The sequence below is a fragment of the Aphelocoma coerulescens genome, chromosome 4, assembly GCF_041296385.1.
Source record: "Aphelocoma coerulescens isolate FSJ_1873_10779 chromosome 4, UR_Acoe_1.0, whole genome shotgun sequence".
NCBI classification, from domain to species: Eukaryota; Metazoa; Chordata; class Aves; order Passeriformes; family Corvidae; genus Aphelocoma; species Aphelocoma coerulescens.
The window spans coordinates 40,488,909-40,515,578 of NC_091017.1; the positions used below are offsets into that span (position 1 = coordinate 40,488,909).

A 26,670-nucleotide genomic window follows, 5' to 3' on the forward strand; every position below is an offset into this window, starting at 1 on the left:
TAACAAGGGAAAATATTTAAAAGATTCGTATCATGTTTTTAATTTCTGCTCTGATATATGAAGATGATCTAGAGATAACACAGTATTGCAATAAAGAATTGGCAAATGTCCTTCAGGAATGCAGGTATTTCATGTTCATGGAGAAAAATTATTGACTTGCTCGGCACTGATCTAATTGGTTTTCCTTTTCAAATGAAAAATAAAAATATAAACAAATCAATAAATCCCCATGAAAAAATATCACCTTTAAATTCATACCTCTTTCAGCCATAGGAGTAAACCTGAAGTGCTATTAAGCCAGTGGACACAGACCGAAAGATCTAGAAGAAAAAAGCCAAATAAAATCTCAGATGTCCTTTTTAAGAATCTCAGTCTCTAAATCTATGAATAATAATAGAAGGGAAAGGCAAACAAACTTTTCATATTCCAGCAATCAGCTACAGAGTATTCTAAAATTCATGGAACATACTACAATGTACCCACAATTTTAATGCAAATGAATTCATTAAGCACCGGATACACTTTACAATGCAAGATACATCATGATACTCTCGACAGTTTGAAAAAAAAACCCAGCAAGAACATGATACATCTTACCTTGAGTTGCTCCAGTTTGTGCTTTGGAAGATAATTTAGCACACACAGCATTTCCCTGGCTGTAATTTGTCCGACTGGTTATATTGCATTGAGCAAATGCACCATTTGGTAGTCCCAGTTTATGAGTGGTAAACACGGCAGGACAGAGAAGAGACATGGCAAGGCAACAGCAGTTTTAACCTTCTCAGTTCAATTTATGGTAAACCTGTTGGTCCAATCCTCTGCCCTCTTTATTTCATTTCAGTCTGCTCAATATGGTAGCCACTATGCCCATTCATTAGGCAAATGTAAACTGGGACACATTAGGAGAGAAATATTAAAAAAAAGAATAAAAAAACCTGAACTAGCTGCTTGATTCAGACATACAGAGAAGTTTTAAGATTCCTTCTTACAATTAGCCTTCAAGGATTTCTTACAGCAAAGATGATTAGGAAATTTAAATAATGACAACTTAGAGTTGTCTTTTCTTATTTTCAGTACTTCACTTCCCTTAGTTCTGATTGCAGGAGCAATTTTTAAGTAGCATCCATTTGTATTATTAATCCATTTTCCCACAGGCATGTTATCAGAAGTAAAATGTCTTAATGAATTAATTTCTACTCCCTGTGTGATTTAGTGGTTGTCAAATGAATCTAAAATGCATTCACTGGAGACTGTGTATGTTTCTTCGTCATAAATTTAATTTTTACTGTGCATATATCATCCTTCACTGCTATGGTAGCTATTAAATAAATTATATTCAGAAATGTATCAAAATAAAAGTACAGGCCTGAAAAAATACAGCTCTGGAAACATAATTGTTTATATGATGGGAACAGCTTCTGGCATGCTTTTCAATTCAGACATAGACCAGAATATATCTGACAGGTGTCTAGTGCTGCACAGAAAACACTAAAAAAAAAAAAAAAAAAAAAAGACTGCACAAGTGTCCTCAATCAGAAACAAGAAACATCAATAGTCAGCTAACAAGCTTTTGGCATTTGCAGTATTTTGAAGGATGCTACCAGGAATGGGGAGAATGGGGAGGAAACTCTGTTCCATTACTCAGCTACCCAGCAAGAAAGAACTGAGAAACATGAGGGGTGAAAGACAGGTTCCTTATTATTAATCCAGCATCTATCAAAAGTAGTGAATTCAGTTTGAATGTAAAATATACCTGAATTGAAGCACATAACCTTCCAGCAATCCAAAGCCAATAATTTATGTACTAGGAGCAATACAGATGATTTTTTAAATTATTCAGATGGTAACACTGAAAAAAGCACAAGAAATCACTTTTTTTTAATGAGATTCATCTTCCAAAGGCACTTACCTCTCTTGGATTCGCACAGGGAATATGTTAAGGGAAGCTACAGACACTCTGCTGTGATATTCAGTTTTCCAAGACTTTAAGTAATAGTTGCACTTAAACATCTGCATTTTCTTCTCTGTTCTAATGAACTGAAAACGAACAATCCATTGTGGTCTACTGGCTTGTGCACCTATACTCATCTTGCCCATACCAGTATAACAAGAATGTACTATTTAAAAGAATATTTTTTTACTTAATCTTAGCTGGAATTCATCTTTAACAGTTTATCCTTAATCATTTGCAGAGAAACGCACCAATAATTTTTTAAGATGCCTTAATAGAGTGTGATTATTGAGATAATCCCATCTGTACATTTTCTTTTTCTTTTCAAGGATCTAATAACAGACCTAAAAGAGAATCTCTCTCATCACTTCAAAGAAGTTATGGTTGGCTTGATGTATCCGCCTGCCTCCTATGATGCCCACGAGCTTTGGCATGCCTTGAAGGTAATCTTCATATTCAGAACTGCTTAGAGTTGCAGTCATTAATTAGAGTACTAAACGTATGTTAAATTATTTTTTTACATTTGATTGGTTGATAAACTACTAAAAGTTAGTACACTGGAGTAGTGTACTATCACATAGTCCACTAGTCATTAGGAATACAGTGCTATTTCAAGTTTATTCATTGGTATGCTAAAACCAGCATAAATAATATCCTTGACATGTAACAAATACAAGCCATGTAACACCCATGGTAATCTCAGTAAATGAAGAAATATGTATACAGGGAAATGTAATGTGCCGCTTTTGCAGGCATTTATGCATGTTACAAACCAAATTAATTTCCACAGCCAGTGCCATGCACTAAGGCTCCACCTCCCAAAAGACCAATACTTCTTTAGCAGAACATATCTGCATAAACACTTACAAATTGCTCTGTGACAAAGCAATGATAACTCCTCTGAAACAGAACTGATTTCCCATTTTGAAGAAAATATTTCCTTTTCTTCCCAGGATCTGAGACTTCAATCCTCACACAACTGAAGTTTTGAAACAAACAAAAACATTTTTTTCAAATATCAGGTCATTAAATGGTGAAATTCATTCCTACAGGGCACTGTGGAGACCAAAAGCACAAATCAGTTCATAAAGGACTTCACTAAATTTTTTGAAAACAGGCTGACTGTTGGCTATTGAAAATACTAATCCTTTTCAGGAAATTTCTAAATTGCCAACTCCTAAAAGACAGGAAGGAATATCAGAGTTCAACACTGTTTTCCTTTTCCTTCTATGAATAGTTGCTACTGTCTGCTGTCACAAGTAAGACACAGATTACATGACTTTGGGAAAGATGATCTACCTCACCAATTTTGAGAATTCTGCCCCCCCCCAAAAAAAAAAGTTAACTGCTTTTTCTTGTTCTTCAGGCACTTAAATCAATGCAGTCTTTAGAACTACTGGTATGTCTTTATTATAGTTGGCATTAAAAGGATTGTGAAATATCATTGCTAACAAAGGAATCATGTCTTTCATTAATATTATTGATAAGATTGCCAAAGTTTATTTTTTCTTAAATATGGATCAAACTTGAACTTTCTTACAGTAGTCTATCTTGATCTGGATTCTTATGGCCAAGGTAAAAAAAAACAGGCCATGCGTATCTATGAGCTCTAATGTTCTCCCATTATTCCAAACGCAGAATACTCATTAACACTATCCATGTGCATATCAAAAGCAGCATATGGACCACATCTTATGTCAACTAAAGTTTATAAAATTAATTCAAACCCTGTGGGAAAAGACAGTGATTTGCAGAACCGCATGAATGGCAACGGTGCTTTTCTTTAATACCGAGTTCTATGCTAGACATTACAGACTGTAGAATTCCTAAATAAATTTTTAAATAGAAGGAAGAAGATAGAAGACCAACATAATAGCTGTGCTCATGTCTACTTCAGATTTCCTGAACACTTGCTAGGGATGTATGCTGAATTTTTGCATCTGATTTCTTTCAGCTAACCATAATTCTTACTTAAGCTCTAAAATTATTCCCATTATGCTTCTGTCAACACTAGTCTTGCTTCATTTCCCACTTGGTAACATACATGCTGAAATTCAGATTAAGTAGAAATATATATTAAATACAGCATTTTACTATAAAAGTAATTTAAACAGGTAGATTATGCAAACATACACTCTTCAGAGACTGGTATTATTTTGTTATTTCTGATAAGGACAGCATTGCTTTCTTCTAAAAATTGAGGTTTCTACTACACAACATCTTTTCATATTTACTTCTTTCCATACAGGGAGTAGACATAGAAGAAAAATGTCTAATTGACATATTAGCCTCAAGATCAAATATGGAGATCTTCCAGATGAAAGAAGCCTACCTAATGCGTAAGGTTTTTTAACAAGTGCACAGTAGCAGTTGTACTATGTGTGTTGTGGAGGTATTAGCACACATGAAGGACCTGAACTAGAAAAACGACCCCTCGGTACTGACTGGTTCCCTTCCACATCCCCTCCCATTAACTGTGTACAAAAGGCTGATGCAATGTGGTGGGTCTGCAGGTGAGGGGGGACAGTGGCTGAGGGCCCCCAGCAGGACCAGACAGATGTGCCAGCCCCACAGCCAAGTCCTTGTAGAACCTGCCCAGGTTACAGTGGAATAGACACAATAGAAAATGGACAAGTATTTGAAGCCTATTTATCCTTTATCTGATAATCTTCACTTGTACTATGCAGAGCATGTTCATTTGTGATTTAGATTATATGTTTTTGGCTTAACCTAGAATACAATACTGATCTTCAACAAGATATCGATTCTGAGACATCAGGTCACTTCAGAGATACACTCATGAACCTTGCTCAGGTACTGTAAAAACAAGAATTGTGACTTACATTTCTAAAAGATTCATAATGACTTTTGATAGTATTTGATAAGTTTTACATTTTAAGGTGACTGATTAAAGCTAGTTCAATAGGGCTGCACTTTTAAACAAGAGACAGGAGGGAAGCTGATGAGGAAGAGAAACTGAATTTCTTCATCTACTCTGACTTAGATTTTGGCTCTCAGATAGAGACAAAGGCAAACAGATTATTTTATAAAGTCCCCTTGGTATTCAACTGCTGCCCCTTTGCTCCATATGTCTCATCTCAAAAGGAGCCCACTTGCATGTACAAATGTGATTGTCATTTTTAAAAGCATGTGTTTTCTCTGTTATCAGAATATACCATAAACCAGTCAAACATTATGTGAAAGTAGAGATATATTCACATTTGACTAAGAAATACAGAACTAAAGAGTTCACTGCTTAAAATATAATGCTCTTTGTGCTATTGTATAGGCTAAATCACAAAATGCTTGCACAGAGGCAAAGAAGTGTCACTTTTACACACCAACTTTTGCAGTTTCACCAGTCTGTAATTTATACAACAAAGTTGTCATCCTCTTCAGATCATAAGCTCCCATTCTCATTGTAGCCACTGAGCTCATTATCTTTAAAATCTTTTGTAAACCAGAGTAACAATTAATGACAAAAGGGCCGCCAGGGGATAACAGCATACATAAGATGCATCTGTATTTTTATATACATGCATGTCTGGGGAAAAACTTCTTACACAAATTTGAAATAACAGTAGGCTTCACTGAGGTGAAAAAGACAGATGTTTCAAAAGTAGAAGCTATAAACAGGAAATATTTTTTTCTAATGCTGGATGTTTTTTCCCTAAAAATGAAAATTCTTCCTGGCTTAAAAATGAAGAGGTAGAGGTTAAGCAACATCACCTCTCATAATTATTAAAACCATAGGACATACTTTACCTGTCAAATTAACCAAATTTAAAATAATCTCAGATTATACATTACTAGTCCTTATTTTCTTATACCCCAGATATTGATAAAGAGGCCTAAAATCAGCAATTTCTTAGCTAAAAAAATCTGCTATTTCTCTCAAGATAAGGAAGAGCTGCAGGAAATCTCAACTTTACTCAGTTATACGGTATACTTCTGAAGATTGTTAGTCGAATCACTCATGCTTGGATATGATCTTATCCTAAAACTCAGTGATATTTCATTAAAACATACCCTTTCTAGTTCTATAACCATGCAACATTTCCAATGCATCTTTTAATGCTTTTTTGCAGAAACCCTTTGCTTTGATTTCTATTAAATCTTGGGATTGATGACACACATCAGACTACTGAGAGAAGTAAACACGCTCCACATATGCAGAGCAAACTATTCATTTGCTATAGTATCGTATTTATGGTTTTCATGTTCAGCGTGAGGCAGCTAAGAGGTTATAGGGTACGGTCCTTCCTTAAGAAATTAACAGAGTAATAAGAGTTTCAAAATCAGGCTACTTAATATTCTAGTCTGAGACAAACAGATTTTATTCTAATTCCCTTTTATGGGTATTAATTGAAATAAGATAATTTTCTACAATTTAAAACATAATTATACATATGTTACTGGAGAAATTGGGCATTTGACTCATGTAGAATACTACTGAAGTTATTTTATTGTTCACTTCCCTGTCTTTATTCCCTTGTTTTCTTGTGTATGTAATTTTATGCAGTCATTCCATCATAATTCACTTCAAATAATTTATCTTACTACTAGAAATTTCCATGCGTGAAATTCTCACCATTTAATTAAAATGTAAACTAACACTTTTAACAAAAAAGAACTACAAATAAGTAATTTTACAAGCTGACAGCCAATATCTAATTTTAATTCTCCACATATAAGGTAACACGACTGTAAATTTTAAACTTAATTGCTTCAAACACTTTTATTAAGGCAGTAATTACATGAGCTTCAGATTTTAAGAGTTCTGCAACTAAGGCTGATTTGTATCCTTACAAGATGACTATGGTTAAAAAAGAAATTCCAAAAGTAGTGTGCTCGTCTCTTTTTCTGACTATATAATTCAGATCATAGTGTGTTTACTAAAGAAGTTAGCTTGTTTTGTGTAACTGAAAAGCTATTAAATGTATGGGAAAATTAGAATTATTCTTTTGTGGTTTGTGTATCAAAGTTGTCAAACAATTTCCTAGTCTTGGATCTTAATTTTAGACAATGATTATGAGCAAGCAAAATCTCCATTATTTGATGAGCTTGCTCCTATGGTTTGTGCAGGAAGAAAAAAACATTGAGAAAAGATTCTTCTGGTAATACGCATATTGATAAGAACTAATCAGTGAATGGCAAATGTTGCTCCTATCCTTGTTTTCCCCTCAGAGTTACATATTAGAGTAAACAATATAACATCCATAATTCTGAAAATGGTGGTGGGATTGTGGTGGTCAGGTAAAAGCTTATTTAAAATAGGACCAAAAATGGGACAGGTTTATCCACTTCCCCCACTTTTTCCTCTTGCAAGACTGCTTACCATTCCAGAGTTCCTCTTATTAAAGAAAATTAAGACATAAAATAATGTGACAACTTGAAGATATTTTCTACATTTGCAAATTCAACCATGCAATATACTGATCCAACCTAAAAGCCTATATATGTTATCTCAAGAAATTCAACATAGCTTCATATACAGAGAACTTTATATTCCTACAGTGGTTTATGATTTAACTTTTGAAGAAAATGTATCTCTTTTTTCCCTCAGGGAACAAGGGCGGAAGGATATGCTGACCCTTCTACAGCTGCTCAGGATGCAATGGTAAATATGCTCAAATGTGAGGTTCTCAAACATTAAAAAAAAAAAAAAAGGTGAAAAGTGATTTAAGACGTAAAGTATTTTTATGATAATTTTTTAATAATATTTTTATAAGTTTTTTCCCTTTTTCTGATGTATTAGATTCTATGGGAAGCATGTCAACGGAAGACAGGCGAACACAAAAACATGCTGCAAATGATTCTCTGCAACAGGAGTCATCAGCAGTTGTGGATGGGTAATCCAGCAGTTCAGCTGTTTGAATATAGAGTGGAAAGGAAATATGTGACTTGCTAAGTCATGCTTTGCATACCAAGACAGTCAGTGTGCAGCAGGACATTAGCCTGAAACCTAAGTGTGAACTGTTGGATCTCTCAGGCTCCCACTGGTGTTAATGGGAATTTGGAAGTAATGCAAAACCGAACTTTGCCTGATGACTGCTGACAGCTGTAGACAGAACAGACAGGTATCAGGATGCCTAATAACCCAGAGAAGAATGCATGACCAAAGAAAGGCAAATACTACAGGTGCACTGAATCTACACGATATAACAGGAGGAGGGAGATTTTTCTTAACTATTTTTTCATTTTCTCTAAGCAACTCTTAGGAGGGAAAACACCTTGGGAGAGCTGGATGGAGCGTTTTCAAGAAATGTTTGCATGTGAAAACACATTATTGTGTTGAAGCTTTTCCCCAGAAGTTTCATAGAAATTTTTGATGGGAGCACTTCAGTGTTCACATCTGCTCTCCCATAATGAACATAAACACAGAAACATAAGGGCCATTTTTATTTAAAACAGAAAATCAGACATAACTATAGATTGCAAGAAATTTATGTGGAGCTCATCCAAATCTTCCATTGTAGAAAAGAAACCTATTGTATCTGGTGACAAGTTCGAGTTTCTGCTCTGCAGTGGAAAAAGTCTGTCTGCTGACAAGTTTATCACTGTGCAGCCAGCTGTATTTCTTATGTCAACTTCCAACAGTAGCTTAGAACTACTTTGCTATCATGGATCAACAAATTCGTTCAGCTGATGATGACAGGATTAACATACCTGCTCTATGTTCTGCTCTCTTCCTGAGATTTGAGGGCTCTGCCTGTACTGTAGTCCTCCATAAGTTTTGTAGTCAGCAGAAAAAAAAAAGTTCCTCTTTCCCTAAGGGTGAAAGCACACCCTGTCTATTTGTGAGTCTGGATACCTGCATGATGCAGTGAGTGTGCATGTCATGCAAGTCCTGGCTTCTTGCCACAATCCATGCATCTCGCCAGTTTTAGCCAAGCCAAGCAAGGAAGCTGTTTTACTAGTGATGTTCTTACAAGTTTCATGAACAGATGTTGCTAGATATGTGGCATGCATTCATTTTATACTGTAGACTGAAGAATGTCCTGGAAGTCAGGTTTCAGGCTACTCATTTAGGTTGCCTGACCAGGGGAATATAAACATAATGAAACACTGAGAATAATAAGGGGAAAAAATAAACTCAATAGTTATAGTACTGGGGAGAAGCAAGGAGAAAAGACAAAATAGCAAGTTGATCATTATTAATGAACTAGAATAAAACAAGAATTTTCCCCCCCCCCCAAGTTTTCCAGGAGTTCCAAAATATCTCTGGGCAAGATATAGTAGATGCCATTAATGAATGTTACGATGGATACTTTCAAGAATTACTGGTTGCAATAGGTAATGTAAAGATATTGTTTTCGCTAGCAGAAATCTCTTAATAAATATCTAGTATATTATCTCTTGTGCATTAACAATATTATTTCCCTGATATTTTATCCCCTTTAATCTCCTATATTGTGCAATAAAATTTTCAGAGATAATTAAATATTTTAACCACTTTCCCATGTTTGTGTAAATCTAAAAATGTATCTATGCAGCAATAGCTTCTGACTGAGCAGAACTAGTATCTACTGTACTTGCTAATAGATTTTGTGTAATTAATGATAACTGCATTTCCAACTGATTTTACACATATTAAATAACCAGCTACGTTTTCAAGACTTTGGTGGTGTACAAACAAATGTCAAGCTTTATATATATTTGTCTTTCATTTACAGAGTAAGGGTAAAAATATTTCTACAAATAGGACATGTGAGTGTATTCACTGATATTTAATAGGCCTGCCAATGCAATAGCAACCCAAAACAAGTTACCAAACTTTTAAAATTATAAATATAGTTATATTAGTGAATATTGGTAGCTTAATTTTAAGCTGAGGCATGGACAGCACTACCCAGCTTTATATTTCAAGGAGCCAAAAGAAATTATTTTATAATAATCTTCTGTTTACCTGTTGCAATTCTTCTCTCCTAGTTCTCTGCATTCGTGACAAGCCTTCCTACTTTGCTTACAGGCTTTATAATGCAATTCATGTAAGTAGCCATTTTTATTCACATGTCATAAAAAGAAGCTTCCCTATTTTTTTTTCTTTGTTTGATTATTCTTAAACAAGTACTTACAAATCAGTCTCTTCAATCTTTAAGGTGTGATTGCATGTTTTAAAACTGTTGGTACCTACATTAATTTCAAAGCAGTAGTGCCTAAGCAACAGTTAGAATTCAGCAGTAAAAGGTTAAATATTTAGATACCTTCAAAAATATCTGTCTGGTAACTGTCAACTGTTTTTTAATTGAACACTTTTTTTCCTATGAATGGTAACTCCCCCTGCCGTGCAGAACTCAATGTGCATTTTTCTTACTATGTAATTTTTTGTCTCTAGAGATTTAGTAAGTATGGCTAAAAATTAAATAATGAATTAATGTTACATAAAGACAAATGGTCACATTTCTTTGTAGGACTTCATGTATATTCTTTTATTTTTTGTGGAAGTGCTAATTTATTTTTACTATTTTTATTGCCACTAGATGTCCCCATTCTTCACACAATTACATTATGAAAATTTATTTAGAAACAGTTACAATATTGATGCCTTAAGAGACCTCCTAGACACAGAGATTGGACAGGAGTAAAAGAATAAAAGAGGTATTTATTTGAAAGGCCTTCAAAGGTACACCCTGGGAGCCACAAGCTATTGCCAAGATGGACCCCAAGGTGGATGACAGGTCACGAGTTCTTCACACTTTTACAGGTTTGGTTCATTTGCATATCAGGGTTAATTCTCCAATTAAAGCTTCAGTTTAATGATTTAAGTTCCCCTCTGCTTGTCCCCCTTAGAGGCTCCTTGGATTATTCTTTTTGGGCCTAGGATGGTCTGGGTGACCTTGGAGTGCAGGCCCGGAGGGGCTTTTGTTATGTCTACCCAGCCTGAGAGAGCAGAAACCAACAGGCCACAAGAAACTACAGAGTTACACTCTAAGCAGTACAGGATTTGAAAAACACAAAGGTCAAGATCTAAGGCATCAATATAACACATCTGAACACATGCTATGTAAATTCTAAATCTATGGTTAAAAATCTCACTGAATTCACATGAGGCAGCAGCTGTTGTGAAATAGATTACTGGCCTCATTATAGTTTGAATGGACTCCACAACAAGAGCCACAACTGCTGCCCACAAACTGAATTCCTAAGAATACTAACAGAAGTTCATCAGATTTTCCTTTTTTAAAAGTTTCAGTGCATGGATAAATCTCTCGCATATGGGGACTCCTTGTTATTCAGTAACACGAATTCTATTATTTGAGTACATGAAATCTCTGTAGGATAAAACCCTTACATGCTTAGACTCCTTTCAAGTCTAGGATACCTTTATGGATATATCTTATGTACCCTATATACTTATATATCCTGTAGGGGTAGATCTTGTCTTTATCTATTAAACATTAACAGGAGCATACACAGATGGGCAAACACATATTGTTCAACTGTCAAGTTTCCTCTCATCTTCTTTTTTCATTGTAGGACTTTGGGTTTCATAATAAAACAGTTATTAGGATTCTCATAGCCAGGAGTGAGATTGACTTGATGAACATACGACAGCGATACAAAGAGAGATATGGGAAATCACTCTTCCATGACATTAAAGTAAGTTTTTACAAACTTTTGCATATATTCAGCACTGGTATCACACAGACTGTGCCCCTCTGTTTAACCATTTGGTTTAAAAAATAACAAACCAAAAAGCAAGGTGTAAAAACAATAGCGCATTTTCAGTGCCTCAGTTTGATTTGAGTAAGTGAGCAGTGAATTCTCAACTCAAGTCTCTGTGATTTTATCCCTCCCCAATGCAAGATGTGTATATAAGCAGGGCATGACAGTGTGCACTGAACAAGAGTTTACATGACTGATTTCTACACTATTTGGTAACATCTTATTTCATGTTGATCTGTAAGGCTAGGTGATTCCACTTTTGTGCAAAAATGAGATAAATATCTGGTTTTACCCTTGTGCTTAGGTAGTACCTTCACAAACCCTGTTCCTCTCCTACTCCTGGTCTGTATCTTAAAACTTTGAAGCTGTTTAATTGTACAAAAAAAAATGATTCTTGCTAGGACACTACCTTTTTTATGTCACTAAAATCCAACTGCAAGATGTGCAGCAGCTTTACAAAACCGCTCATGAATTTTTGGTATTGAACTTGAGCATTAACAAACAGATCTGATCCAGCCTTTCAAAGGTAGATTATCTCTAGGTGCCCGAGCAACTGAAGGCCATGGAAAGTGAAATTTAAAATATCTCTGCCTAGAATCCTTATGAAAAAAGTGCAGTGTTTTACAAAACCTTATAATAGTCTAGTCCTTGTCACACACCAAGAAAAGAAAAAAATCAGAAAATGTATAGTCACAGAAAAGTTGATTTTTTTTTTTTTCCTTGCAGCATTTTGCTTCAGGGCATTATGAGAGCGCTTTACTTGCTATCTGCGCTGGTGATACAGAAGATTACTAAGAAGATGAACTCTGAAGGCTGTGCAAACCTATTTTAAATAGAAATTGAAACTATGTGCAATGCACTAACTGTATTTTACATAATAGAACAGAAAAATTAGTACTGTTACATTTGCTAATATTAAATCTTTCTTGAGACAGGAAAAAATGTTGGCAGGAACAAGGTTTTATCCCTAGTTCTAATTAATATTTCTGGTTTTATGATTAATGTAAATTAATGGAGCAAGTAGTAAAATTACTCCATGTAAGCATTTGTTTAGCATTTAGTGTCCCAACATCCCAAACATTTATCAACAGGCTCTGGAAGAATTTATTCACTTCCACATTGGAGAGAAAAAAATATTTTGCTTTATTTATTTTAGCAAGATTTCCTCCCTAAAGGAATTTTTTCTCCTCTTTCCTACTTCTTATATCTCATCTTTTATGCTCTTGAACATTATTGTTTTAGTTACTACCAGACTAAGCATCTGCCCCCATCTATTATCGGTCACTCACCAGAGTGCTTTTGTATTCTCTTTTGTTTAGCTCATATACTTAATGGCATTTCCCCTATTCTGTTTGAAATGAAAGTAAAAATTAGAATCAAGTACTCCATCCAGTCCAGTGCCATGTGCTGGAAAACCTGGAAGGTGAAGCACTACTTCGCTTTAAGCAATGTTCCAGTGGATTAAACTCTGAATTCCGTTTTTACCTATCTCATTTTAACCATTAATTGAATATTGACCTTCGGAGCATGGAGGTATACCCAGGATGCCCTAGGTGATTAAATTCAAGAATTGACTGCTATTGGGTAACATTGCACCTCCGAGAGAGGCTGAAGGATGCGGCGCTCCCTGGAATAGCCGGGAACGGTCTGAGACAGCATCTGGTCACAGCAGCACCCACGGCAGCGAGGAAGACAGCAGAGCCCGACCCCGAGTCCCCGCCCCAAAGGAAAACGTGACGCTGCTTTGAAATACCCCGGGTCTGTTCAGGGCAGCCTGTCCGTGTTTACCAGCTGTCAGCCTCCTACGGAAACAGAAGTGAGTGGAAGTGTGGTAATGTTCACTCAAGTATCTGCCCGTGGCTTTTCTCCCGCCGCTACAAGGTGTCCAACTGGACACAGACCTTCTGGATGATTTTAGAGAGGCGCTTTCTGCAGGTGCAGTCCGTGTGACTGAATAAAGCACTGCTACAGAAAGGTACAAATACGTGGTTGCTTTTGTGCACCTGTCGCTTCCCTCAGCTTCTGGATATAACACTAATTACAGCGTATCTGGCTTCTTTGCAAATACTGATATGCTGTTACAAATATATTGATTTATAAGAAACTTAAAATTTCTTTCGAATCTCTCTTGAGTTTGACTCATTTCCAAACACTTCGGGCAGATAATAAAATTGTTAAGACAGAACTTTGGGAGGAATGGCTCTGGGAGTAAAACTAAACAAAAGGGGTAGGGGGGGGGATTTGGAGGGGGAGAAGGAGAATGAGCTGAGCACTGTCCCAGTTGCTCAGCACCAACGTAATTCTAAACCGAAAATATGTTCTGATTTTGCAACGGTAGCTGAAGGTAGCTCCCAACAGCCGTACCTCGGCACTGTGGAGTCACTTCGCTTTAACTCTGCACGTTTGCAGAAATTAACAACGACACTCCTCTCGACTGCAAACGCGCTGAGGCCCCACTGCTTCCCACAGAACACGGTCCCGAGCTCCCGTCACGGCACGTGAGGCGGCAGTTCCGCGCACAGCCCGTCACAAAATGGCGCCGGCGGCGCTAGGACCGTGCGGGCGCAACGGCGCGCGAGCGCTCACGCGCCAGGCAGGAGGCAGGACCCAAAAGGCTCTGCCCCGCCCCCATGCCGTCGCATGCTTTTATTGGACAAGGACGATGTCAATCTCGCGCCTCCGCCTATCGCTGACGCGCCTCTCCTCGCCCCACCCCCGCGGGCGGGCGCCACTTCTTAGGAAGTTGACGGCTGGAAGCGGTGTTTGGAGCGGGGTGTTCTCGGTTTCTGTGGCAGGCCGGCCGGCTGGCCGCAGCCCCTCGGTGCCGTGGAGGTGGAAGTAGAGGGACGAGCGGGGCCCGGAGCAGGAGGAGCGGCGGCCTCTCGTTCTCCCGCCGGCGCTGATGGAGGCGAGCCTGACGTGCGCCGTGTGCCTGTCGCTGTTGGAGGAGCCGGTGACGCTGCCGCCGTGCTCGCACAACTTCTGCCGGGGCTGCGTGGTAGAGTGCCTGGCCTCGGCTGAGGCCGCCCGCCTGCGGCAGCTGCAGCGGAGCCCGGGGCAGGCCCGTCTCGGCCGCGGGGCGCCGGGGCCGGGCCCGGGCCCGTCCTGCGCCCGGGTGCCGTGTCCGCTGTGCAGGAAGTTGTGCCCTCTCCCCCGCGGTGGCGTCGCCGCCCTGCCCGTCAACACCACCCTGGCGGAGATAGTCAAGATCTACCGGTCCGGCGCGGCGGGCGCCGCCACGGCCGGGGAGGCGGCGCTGGGGCCGAAGCCGGGGTCGGACCTTGTCTCCCCGCAGGTGTTCGGAGGAAGCTGCCAGAAACACCCGAGCCGGCCGGTGCAGCTCTACTGCCGCATGTGCCGGCAGGCGGGGTGCGGGCAGTGCGTCTCCGAGGAGCATCAGGGCATCTTCCACTCTGTCAATCTCATAGACACGGTGTACCAGGAAGAGAAAGTAAGCGCGGCGCTCCCCCCTCCGCTCCAGGGGCCCGGCTGGGAGGTCGGGCTGTCTACTTAAGGTCCCACCGGGCACGGGTTGCTGTTACTCAGAAACACAGGGGAAACCGCGGCGTGGTAGGCAGGAGAGGGGCAGAGGGCTTGTGCTGCTTTGGGACAGTCAGGAGTTTGTGGATTGCCGGGGTGTGCCTTTCCGGGTTGCTGTCAGACTGTATCTAAACAGTCTGCGCACGCAGGGGACCAGGCGGTATTACAGTATCAACAGATCTGAACCCAGTTTACCGAAGGACCTGGAGAGTTGATTTTGGGGTGGTGTCTCGGTTTTTGTTGGTTTGATTTGGGGGGGGGAGGGTGGAGGGCTGATGCTGTTTGGGTTTTTTTGTTGTTGTTTTCCCAAGTTCAGGAAGATCTAACAACTCCAAAAACCCACCCACAAATGTTTTGTTTATAGGCTGAGCTGCCATAGCTAATTTGGGTCATAGATAATTACATATTTAGGGATAGATAGTTTGGGTGACTAATAATAAACGTAAAAACAAGATGCCTTCCAGTTTGCATAAGAAAGCAACTGCCTGTCATAATGGTTGGTTGGCTGGTTGTAGAAGTTGTGATTTTTAACAAAATAGCGACTATTTGGGTAGAACGAGCTTTTCATGCCCTGTGCAAATTGAGTGCAGGGTGGCAGTTCTACTGTGCAGTAATTGAAACAACTGCAGGGCAGTGATGAAAAGTACAAGTATAAAGGTTTAAATAGAGCAGTGCTGATTCTTTAAGACAAAAGTTGCTTTTACCCTGATTTTCCTTATGCGTTTGCCATCACCAGTTGTATGTCACTTGAGAAACCAGGGGAAAACAGCCTTTGCACTAGACATACTACGTAAAGTAGTGATACTGTAGAGAGATAAAGGAGGAAAACTCAGTGATAATATTAGTTCAAACCCAAACAGAACTATCTTGATTATGAACAGCTTTCTATTTTAGCAATGTGAGGCATAAAAAGAAAGTGAATATCCCACAGTTTTTTGCCAAACTGGGATAACACCATTAAAACTTACCTTGTGATAGATAGATACATGTGAGGGGAGGGGTTGAAAAAGCCTGAGGAAAACAATGATTTAATTATAAAGTAGTCATTTTATCAGTATGCATTGCAGGTGAGCCTAAGAACATTACTTTGAGAAACAGCAGAAGAAAGTTTGTGTACTGATCCAGGAAAGCATTAAATGTTACTAAGTGATGTTCTGAATCACAAACTTTTTTACTATATTGTCCATAATATCACAGAAGGGATATGGTTGGAAGGAACTTCTGGAGATCATCCAGTCCAACCCCTGCCAAGGCAGGGTCACCTGGAGCACATGACACAGGAATGTGTCCTGGTGGGGTTTGAATGTCTCCAGAGCGGGAGACTCCACGACCTCCCTGGGCAGCCTGTTCCAGTGCTCTGCCACCCTCAATGTAAAGAAGTTCTTGCTCATGTTGAGGTGAAACTTTAGTGGTTTAGTTTATGGCTGCTGCTCCCTGTCCTGTCACTGGGCACCACTGAAAAAAGTCTGAAAAAAGTTGAGATATTTATATGTGTCAATGAGATCCCCTTTCAGCCTTCTCCAGACTAAACAGGCCCAGGTCCTGCAGTCTCTCCTCGTAAAAGAGATGCTCTAGTTCCCTGATCATCCTTGTGGCCCTCCACTGGACCCTCTCCCCTCCTTGTCTGTCTTGATCTGATTCTAGGTAAGCACTGAAATGTGTTTATTTTAAGGAATGGATGAAGTCATAATAGATGTTTCAACTGTCTTTCAGTTAACCTTCTTTAGCACTCTGAAACAAATGAGGATAATAAATGAGAAGCTGGTGAATGAGATCTCAAAACAACCAAATGATACAGATGTGAGTTACAGATGCTGGATATTCTCTGTGTGTGTGTCTTTGTTTCTCTTCTCTGGTTAGTTTAACCACAGCCTGGAGCATACAGGTGCTCCTTGTGGCATAGATGTGCTCTGAGCTTACTTAGAGAAGTGATTCTTGTGTGGACATTGCTATTGCATTTGCATCTGTTCTTGTGTTCTTCTGCTTCTAGATGATGCTGAAAAATGATGCAGAGATAATTGAGCTGAAATTTGGAGAAATTTTCAAAACTCTAGAAATGAAAAAACAGCAATTACTAGCAGATCTTGAAAATCAAAGAGTTAAAAAAGAGAAAGAATTTCAGATTTGGAAGAAAATGAAAGAAACTCACAAGAAGACTATTGAGAATTTTTTGAAGGATTGTGAAAAGCTTGTCCATGAGTGTGATCCTCAGTGTTTCCTGGAGGTGATGGCCTTTTGTTTTAGATATCAGTTGTATAAAGAACTCAAGTAGAGCCTGCTGTATTGTAGGTCATGATTATAATCGATCAGGGAAAACAAAGTCAACAAATGAAAAATACAGACTAAAATTAGTTAACACTTCATACTTTTTTTGTAACAATGTTTTTTAGTTTTAGAAAAGTTTGGAAGAGCTTTATTTGCAGCTTATCGGTGATTTTTACTGTATGCTTTCCTAAGAAACAGTGTATTGCTGATTTCTGCAGTGGGTCCTTAGGTGCCTCCAGATAAATGGGACGCTAAGAAAGTACAGAGTTTGACTAAGTGTCTGGTAACAAGTCGTTAAGGAAAATTTAACTTTCATGTGAAGTAAAAGCAACTCCCACTTTTGGAACAAATACTGTGATTCCAGTGATTAGTATGTCACTAATTCTTAGCTTCTTCCTTTTTTTACTGTTCCTCTTCCCCTTCTTTTCTTCTCATTCCCCATCCTGTTTTCATCTTCTTCCTCCTATGTCTCCTGATGTGCTTCATATTGTGCCTGTTCCTTCTGTTTCTCCTATGCCTTCTGTTCTTCCTCCATTTTCACCTTTTGGTTCCTTCTTACCTTCCTCATCTTTTTCCTCCCATTCCTTCTGTTCATCTACTTACTCTTCCTGCTGTTTGTTTTCTTTCTCTTTAACCTCCCCACCTGCCCTCCATAACAGTACATTGGTTGTGTAAAGATCCAGTACAATGAGATCACCAGGTTTTTATAAGGAAGCAGCTCTAATCCAGTCCAGTTTTTTTACTTTTCATTACATGTTCTTTGGGAAGTCTCACTTGACCACAGTGCAGTGCACGGCACTTCCTGCCACCATTATCTGTCTGATTTAAAACTGAAAGATAGCTTTTTTAATAGTATAATAGCAGATTGAGAGCACATAGCAGAGGCGTCCCTCTCCAAGAAATACAAAACAGTCCTTCATTTGAATGTTTACAAATATCCAGACTTCTGAAACTTGTTAGGTAACCATATGGGCCGTGATCTGAATGCCTTCATTTGGCTCTGAAGAAGTTCTTTTTGTATTTATCACAATATATTACAAGATAAATCTTGTCACAGATACTCTTGTTTGAGTTGGGCTTTTCTTGTTTGATTGGTTGGTTTTTAATGTTAACATGTTTATTTTCCATAGTTCTGTGAAATGAAGACAGGGACTTTGGTCTGTCAAGTATTTGGATAAAGCAGTAACTTCCTGATAGTTGGAGAAATGCTCATATCTTACCAAATCTTGTTTTTTTTATAGGTGGCCTGTGGCTTGAATACAAGGTATATTTTTTCCATGTTCTTTTAGTTCTCTAGTGGTCTTTCAGATTTTTAGGATTAAAAACTAAAAAAAATAGCTACATGGGGTATCATAAGATAAACAATTTAAAATTAAAATAGTATTGAGTAATTAAGAGATTATAATACTTTCAGATTTTTGGATGCCCAATATTCCAAATTTTAGGAAATTTGTCAAGAATTTGAGTGACATACTATCTGGGATTAGAGATAATCAAGCTTTTGAATTATCTCCCTAATAAAAAGTGAATATAGAAATTGATTAATACTTGGTGATTGGATATTTTCAGATATCTTATTTAAACTCAGGAACACTGAAGCATGCTTGAAGCTTTTACAGAAATCTTTCAGTGTAACAGTATGTGTGGAGATTCTGCAGTATCTTTGTTTTTGTGTTTGTAGTGCACATGCCCTGTAATGTCTTCTAAGGATTCTTAAGTACGTTTCTTAGAACTTTTTAACCTGCATTTAAGAAAGAATATTGGAAATTGAGTTCTTTAAAATACATTGTGGTTCAGACTAACATTAGCAATGCACTCTGAAGAAGTACAATTTATATTGAGGCAATGTACACTAAGGAAAGTGGAGGGGGTATTTTTTTGCTGACCTACCAGCACTACTTCTTGCAGTTTTCATTGAGTATGAAACCTTATTTGAGGGAACAAGTTCTAAGAAAAAACTCAACAAAAAACTAAGAGAACTTGACATTTTATTGAAGACATAATTTTTCTGATTCCTGCTCCTTCCTAGTGATTTTTTTTTTTTTTTAATATTAGACAGGTATAATTTAGCTAGCCTGTAAGCATGAAAAAAAAATGTTTAAATTGGTTCATTTTTGGTTGTTTTTTTTTTTCCCATTTCCAGAATGAAAACTCAGCTTGATGTGATGAATATAGCATCCAACTGGGAAAAACCACCAGTGTATATGCCAAAGATGATAGATTTGAAATCTGTGGTTAATGAAATCTTAGCATTGGCGTTAGCACCTGTTAACACAAGCATTGTTCAAGGTAGGGAAGAAGGACTTAAAATTAAGACAAGATTTTGGAAGTCTAGAAACCTGGAACTTGTAGAACCAATTGCTAATAAACAATCTGCATGGCAACCACATGCAAGAAAACACCTGAACAAATTAAATTAATTATAAATTCCTTGAAGGATTTTAAATGTGTTTTATGAATGTGCTTTCTCTAGGAAGTTCCTAGGCTGTATTTTTGGAATCTGGGTGCCATATCGTACTTTTCATATCCAGCTGATAGCGCTGCTGTCAGGAGTGTGTTGCTGAACTAGATGGGCGTTTGTTGTAGTGTCATGCCAGTGCTGGCTATGCTCACATTCAACGCCTTTACTTCACAGGAGGAGGTGTTAGGTTTTCTGTCAGGGCAGGCATTTCCAGCATTTAAGAAAACGTATTACACAGGTTTCTTGCTTTATATCACAGAAAATACAACAAGTGCTAGGGTCTCAGGGCACTGTATTTTTGTTCTTAAGCTGAATCTGTTTAGGTGCACAGGAACCTTTCAGTGTTTTCCGTATTTAATATATTCTACATCATATCCTTGTGTTCTTTCTAATAGAGCTACCTTATGAAGGAAATGAGAGCTCAACTCTGTTTAAAGATACCTTAAAGCAGTGGCAGGACCAGAAGAATATGCCCAGCACATTTCTTGTAAGTTATTGGCTATGTGGTCTACAACACGGTACTATTTTTTCATTTGGTATCAAAATGAAATATAATATCTGCTGCGAAATATTTTTCAGCCTGTAGCAGGACAGGATGAAGCAGACGGTAGCAGGATCCCCACTCGATTTATGTCAATATCAGAAATGTCAGCATTTCAAAATATGAGTCATGAGGTATGATTGAACATTAGTTTAAGTATGGCTAAGTTACTATTTGTTGTGACGCAGCTTTCTAAATAAGCTTTTAAAATGTTTTTCAGTTTCCTTAGTAGAAAGTTATCCTTCCATTTCTAGAATGAAATCTGACTAGGTATCGAAGCTGTCAGAATTTAACTTTTTTTTCCTTTAGAAAGCTGAAACTTCATCTTACTACTGACTTCAAATACTTACTTTTATATTTAGTGTGGCTTTTTGAGTCACATCTGTAGCTTTCTAATCCAAATAAACTTCCCTAGTGTCTACTTGAAGAGGAAGTCATCTGCCTGTATTCTGTTTTCTAAAGATAATAGAGTTCCATCTTGTAAGACCATATAATCATTTGACATGAAACTCAATCCAATCTCTTTTTTGTTTCATGTCAAATGATGTAGTTATACAACTAAATTTTTTTTCTTTTTTTTCCTTACTAGCAGCTCCATGTGGGTGGCTGAATATTGTTCTGTACAGAATGATTCTAGTTACAGTTAGTGAAGCATGGCTGGCAGTGAATCACATTATGCATGTTCTGAGAATACCAGTGGCAGATGATTGAATTAAAAAGTTGCTTAGGTCCTTTAGATATAGAAATTTTTTTCTGTATTATTTTGGAAAATACCTGTTTTCTATTGCCATTAATAATGCAATTATATATAATAACAAAAAAAAAACGAACAAAAACCCCACCACCTAACAATTTCAGATGGCTATTTTTCATGAAAATTTGATTGAGAATTTGTTGCTTAATATCTAAGTTAGTATTTTTGTCTGTTTTGGGGTTTGATAGTCACTTCAAATACAGTTTTCTCTAGTCTTCTCTTTCAAAACGTGCTTTGTTATCATGGTTCTATGTTTATCTTGCTCAATTGTTTTTAAAGCACTTTTTTCTGTAATGACTTGTGTTCTGTTGCCTTCCAGTAGCAATGGAAAAATACATTATAAATGTTTTAGAATATATGAAAACTTTTCTTCAGTCTTAGTCATATGTGAGTTTTATACCCTCTGAATCCATAAATGCCATGTTAGATAATGTGAATTTTTTTTTTGCTGTAATTATAGGAGTTACGTTACAAATACTATATGGAACTTCAGAAGCTCTCCAATGTGTTTAAGACTCCAAATTTACCTGCAAATAAAAAGTATAAATTTGTAACTGCTGACACCTCCAAGGATAAGTCCTCAGGAACTTCTTCTATGTCTTCACCTACCAAAGCAAATAACACAGATAAAATAAAAATGGGAATTCCACAAAGAGCAGATGGCTTTGACAAAAGAAGCTTTTCTGGAAGCAGTGCTCTTAGCATTCCACCCACAAATATGATCTTTTCTGAAACAAGTGGTGACTTAAAATTATTTCATGAGGGAAGTGCACAGGAAGCGTCTGCTCCAGCCTTGTCAGAAACCTCTCCAGACTTGTTAGGTAAAGAAAAATTGCCAAGACAGGCATCAGCAGGTACTGTTTCCAATGAAATGGACTCAAATTCTAGCACTTCATCAGACTTTAAGCCAGCAGCAACAGTGGCTGTTACTGTTTCAAATTCAGAATCTGTAGATGTTTCAGCCGAGAGACCTTCAGGTGTACCTTTTACTTTCAGTGCATCTAACAACTCTTTACCAAGATTTAGTAAAGATAGAGGTACATCTTCCTTTAAAAAGCAAGACAAGAAATGTGCTTTCCCTCAGTTTTATTTAGGGAGATGTGATAAGCTGGATAAAACCAATAACCAGGATAATTATGGTCCTGAAACCAAAAACGTAGTTTGTGATGCTTCAACCAGTCCTAATTTAGGCTCAGCAGAAAGTGAGAAACCACACGTTTTGTTTCCCTTTGGCAATTCAGAAGGCAATTGGTTTGCAGGATCAGAAGTCAGCAATTCATGTACGGTGTTACCATCATCGTCATATTTTAGCCGATCTGAGATGCCATCTGACAAAAAAAGATTATCTCACATGAGGGGAAAAACACCCTGTGCAAAGGAACCTGCAGGATATGGTACACAGAAACCACCTGTCTTAGGGCAACAAAAACCTCACACTTCAGAATCCAGCGCAACTGTAGCTTGCAGTACTTCAGAAACCAACACTGGAGCTGGGGTGAATGGTGTCTCCAAGACGCCCCCTCCCACCAGTAATTTTTCATTTTCTTTTAAAAGTAACTTTCCATTGCCTTCACCAGTATTTTCATTTGGAGGCATTGTCGGAAATACCTCTGATTTGATGACTTCTTCCATGTTTTTTTCTGGAAACAGAACAGAAAAAATGGATAAGGAGAAGATGAAATCTCCTGACAAAACACTTCTGAATCCAGAGAAACCTGTATCTTCAGAGTGTGCAGAGCCTGCTTTTCTTCAGGGTCATTCAAAATGCGAAGGCTCATGTTTGCCTATGAACTCATCTGAAAATGCTGGAAGTGCAGAAACGCTTGGTGATGGTAACACTCCTTATCAGCCGTTATGTTCAGGAGTCCTTCCCGCTGAATATGAGAATGCATCTTCCACTCAACTCATTACAGCAACACAACAAGGAAAAAAGGAAAAAGATGAAAAAACTATTGCTGAAAACAACTGTGTGTGTCCTAGAAGGGAGGATAAACCTGAGCCTGTACAGTTTCAGAATACAGCTTGTTCTGGCACATGCAGTGATCCATCTTTAGGAGGTTCTGTGCTTGCAGTAAGTGAGACAGGAGGAATCCTAAGGGACAGCACTTTGGACACTTAAGAGCTAAGTCAAACATCTGTCTCTACTGATACCAGCCATGGATCAGAATATTTTTCTGTTGCTGAAGACAAAATGTCTACTAGAAGAAAATCAGATGTGAAGAAAGACTGGAAAGAAGCTGGAATTCAATAAATACTACTTAATACATTTAAAAAGTGGGGATACTTGTGATTTTACAGCTGTTCTTCTCCCTGATTCTTGCCAGTAGAGGTATTTCTGTGTTGGAAATGAAACTGCTTATGAGCAGTACAATGCAATGAAGTGATTTTTATAGTATACTCACAAACTGAAGAAACAACCAAAATTTTCATGTCCTGATCAAGACCAAAGCATAGCCATAGATGCTGCATCTTCAAGAATGCAAACCTTCTGGGGTATGTTTCGGGGGTGGGGAACTGAGGTGTCCCACAAAGTGGGTTGGGTGGAGCCTCAGTGGCAGGGGGCAGTAAATTGTTGTCTGGGTACAGCCGCACTTGCACTTGAATGGGTAAGAGAACAGCCAAGACATTCACCTCATGGGCTGGGAGGGAGGAGAGCCACAACAAAAATAAAGGATATTGAAGGCATTACAGAAAATTGTTTTGCCTGTCTCCCCTTGGCTGTTCCCTTTTTTCTGTGATGTGTTTAATGTATATTGAAGGTGTAAGTTCTAGTGTAATTTCAATAATTTGTTTTGTGCTTTTGAAATGGAAGCATTGCATCAGTGTTCTTGTTACACATTGCAGAAGAGTGTCAGCTACACTTCTGAAATGCTGCCTTCAGGAAAAAGAAACATCACAATAAAATTTCAGCTCTTTCTGGCAACAGTTTGGGAATACTTGGGCAGATATTAACTTGCTTTATAAGTGAAAGCTTTTGGAGAATCTAGCTTTTAAAACACAAAAATTCTCTTCTAAAATCTGTGTAATGACAAGACAAAAGGAAAACAGCACTTCTCACTGTATGTATTAACGATTTAGAACTCATGGAATTTTTAGTCCATGAAAATCGATACAAAGGATAAAAAGACCATCATTTCTACTTTGCTGGCCATTTTGTTGGACCCAAGAGATAATTGTGCTTTAGTTATTGGAATACACAGACAGTAGTACTGTTTCAGAAAAAAGCTCTATTTTGTTTCCTGTTCATGCTTCAGCAAAAGCTGATGCTAGATTTTAAAGAAATTCTGTATTAGATAGATATGTCAACAGGCAAGTACTAAATCAAAATGTAGAATATTTAATATTCCTTCAGAAGTTTTCAATGGCAAGCAGAAAAGTCAATAATCTGCAAATTACCTCTGTAACTCTGTAAGAAAAATATTACTTAAATTTAAATCTCTGCAATACTTACTAATATACTTACTGTGACATAATACTTAAACATAATACTTAAACATAAAACTTGTTTCAGGAAATGTTGACCTAATTTTGTGTTCAGTTCTTGGCCTCAATTTTCTTGTGGCAGTGCATTCCTTTATTAAATGTGCTGAAAAAGTAGTTTCTAGTATTTATAACAATAATAGTACTTTTCTGTCTGCATTACAATAAGGAAGGTAGTGAAAATTCTCTTTATGGTTAGTCTTTTAGTTCTTGATGCTTGTCTCTTAAATCTTACTGTATTTCAGTTTTCTCCTATGATTTTTTTCTGCTGTTATCTCCAGACATTCTTGTCATGTTCTGCATGTGTAGGAGAGAAATGTTAATTCAAATCACTGGAAAACAAAGGCTAAGCAAGATGATAATGGCAGAAAGTGTCACAGGTGGAGGGTGGTCTCACTCTAATAAAAGCAAGAGTAATGGAAGAGTTTGAGAGTCAGATGAGGCACCTGTGAAATTCATTGCCAGAAAATGCAGGGAATTTTTTTTCTTCTACAGTGATAATAAAATTCTTAATGAGCTAGGGTTAATCAGAAACTGTAGAAGTTTCTGTAGCTTACATATTTTCAACCTGTCTTCTGTTCATTTCTGTTATTTCAGGAGAGTTTGATAAACTTTCATGCAGATACTTTGTCTCTTAGTGAGAAGACACCATCATAGAATCATAAAGCAAATAGACTACTATACGCTGTTTTTGAAAGTAGAAGTTGTGGGTGTGGGGGTTCGCTACAGTCCTAGGACTGCTTTTCAAGCATTGTTGTCCCAGTGCCTTATGGCTCAGCATTAAGGTTTGACAGGGCAGGTGAGATTCACACAGGAACCCCCAACAACAGAGATGCTTGCCCATTCCCTTGGCTGCAGTAGGCTGACCCAGAAGGGAGCCCTTCCCCTGTTCCCTGAAAATAATGTGAGGTACAGCACAATCTCAGGGTCCTAGGCATGCCTCCTCCTGACTACTGTAAAAATTAACCCTGTCCTGACTGGAAGCAGGACAGTGATCTTGGATGAACACTAGAGCTGATTCAAAGAAATGAGGTTCAGAGTTGTCCTTAATGCACGTTTTGCTTATTATCCATAGAGAATAACTTACACCACTATCTTGGTCATCATCATAAAATTCTGTGTGGTGACGAGGACTGTAGTCAAAGCCTCCCTTTCCTAGGTTATCTAAACTTAGGTATGTGTGTGTATATATTTTCAGATTACAGGTAAACAAAAAGGCAGTATTAAACTCTGAAGTGTTTGTTTGAAAATACTGCTGAGAACTTTGCCCTTCCCAGAAAAAAGACCAACAAAACAACAACAAAAAAAACCAGAAAAAAACCCAAAACACCAAGGAAATGACATATTTTACTAAACTCAGTAATTTGTATTACACAGTTCTGGATCTTCCTGACTCCTTAAGATACAAGAGGTGAAAAATGGAGCAATTCTACATATGGTTGGAACATTATATTAATCAAACTTTGCTGTACTGGTATGAAGCCCTCTATATATTTCAGATTTTGTAAACTAAATTTGTGGGCCACTTTAAAAGCTTTTATAGTGGTTAATGAAGATACTACTTTATGATTTAATAGAAACCTTGGAAAACAGTTACAACAATTTGTTTGATTATAATTGCCAAAGTATTTGCTGAACATACTTCCCAAAGGAGCTGAAAGTTTCTAGTGCTGTCCTACTGAGAGGCTAATCTTGCCAGCTGTCAGAACTGCGATGTTTGTTCAATATATATCTGAGAGCTATAGTAACATGTATGCCACTGCCTGAAAAAAAAGTGCAACTGAAAGGTAAAGTACAATTACTCAGTTTTGTAACTATTAAAAAAATTAAAATTTATTAAAAACAAGTGTTTAGTTGACATTAGAGCTGTTAAAATGTCAATTTGTAAAGGTGAACTTCCTAAAGTAAACTTTGCATTATTTTGTATTATTGATTTGTTGTTTATTGTATTATTGGTTATTAACTAAAGCTTTATTCTGAAATTATATTTGATAACTCAGATCTAGTAA

General features: G+C 37.8%; 2 protein-coding genes across 4 annotated transcripts in view; both read left to right on the top strand.

Moving 5' to 3' along the window:
- ANXA10 (annexin A10) overlaps nucleotides 1–13,805 on the top strand; it is a 28,613-nt gene extending 14,808 nt beyond the window's left edge. For both annotated transcript variants that reach the window (XM_069012146.1, XM_069012147.1), the window contains 9 exons: nucleotides 2,281–2,394; nucleotides 4,200–4,290; nucleotides 4,686–4,765; nucleotides 7,518–7,571; nucleotides 7,710–7,803; nucleotides 9,152–9,247; nucleotides 9,884–9,942; nucleotides 11,432–11,554; nucleotides 12,347–13,805. In XM_069012146.1, the coding sequence (XP_068868247.1) occupies nucleotides 2,281–2,394; nucleotides 4,200–4,290; nucleotides 4,686–4,765; nucleotides 7,518–7,571; nucleotides 7,710–7,803; nucleotides 9,152–9,247; nucleotides 9,884–9,942; nucleotides 11,432–11,554; nucleotides 12,347–12,415 (780 nt within the window). In that variant the 3' untranslated portion in view covers nucleotides 12,416–13,805. The remainder of the gene's footprint in view (nucleotides 1–2,280; nucleotides 2,395–4,199; nucleotides 4,291–4,685; nucleotides 4,766–7,517; nucleotides 7,572–7,709; nucleotides 7,804–9,151; nucleotides 9,248–9,883; nucleotides 9,943–11,431; nucleotides 11,555–12,346) is intronic.
- A 547-nt stretch (nucleotides 13,806–14,352) lies between these two features.
- On the top strand, nucleotides 14,353–23,417 carry LOC138109734 (uncharacterized). 2 transcript variants are annotated; one of them, XM_069013687.1, is made up of 8 exons: nucleotides 14,353–15,071; nucleotides 16,874–16,960; nucleotides 17,151–17,384; nucleotides 18,667–18,689; nucleotides 19,569–19,714; nucleotides 20,282–20,373; nucleotides 20,466–20,561; nucleotides 21,642–23,417. In XM_069013687.1, exons 1-8 carry the CDS (start codon nucleotides 14,523–14,525, stop codon nucleotides 23,298–23,300), a joined length of 2,886 nt encoding a protein of 961 aa, XP_068869788.1. In that variant the 5' UTR covers nucleotides 14,353–14,522; the 3' UTR covers nucleotides 23,301–23,417. The 2 variants fall into 2 exon arrangements, with proteins under 2 accessions (XP_068869788.1, XP_068869789.1); XM_069013688.1 differs by lacking the exon at nucleotides 16,874–16,960.
- The last annotated feature ends 3,253 nt before the right edge of the window (nucleotides 23,418–26,670 follow it).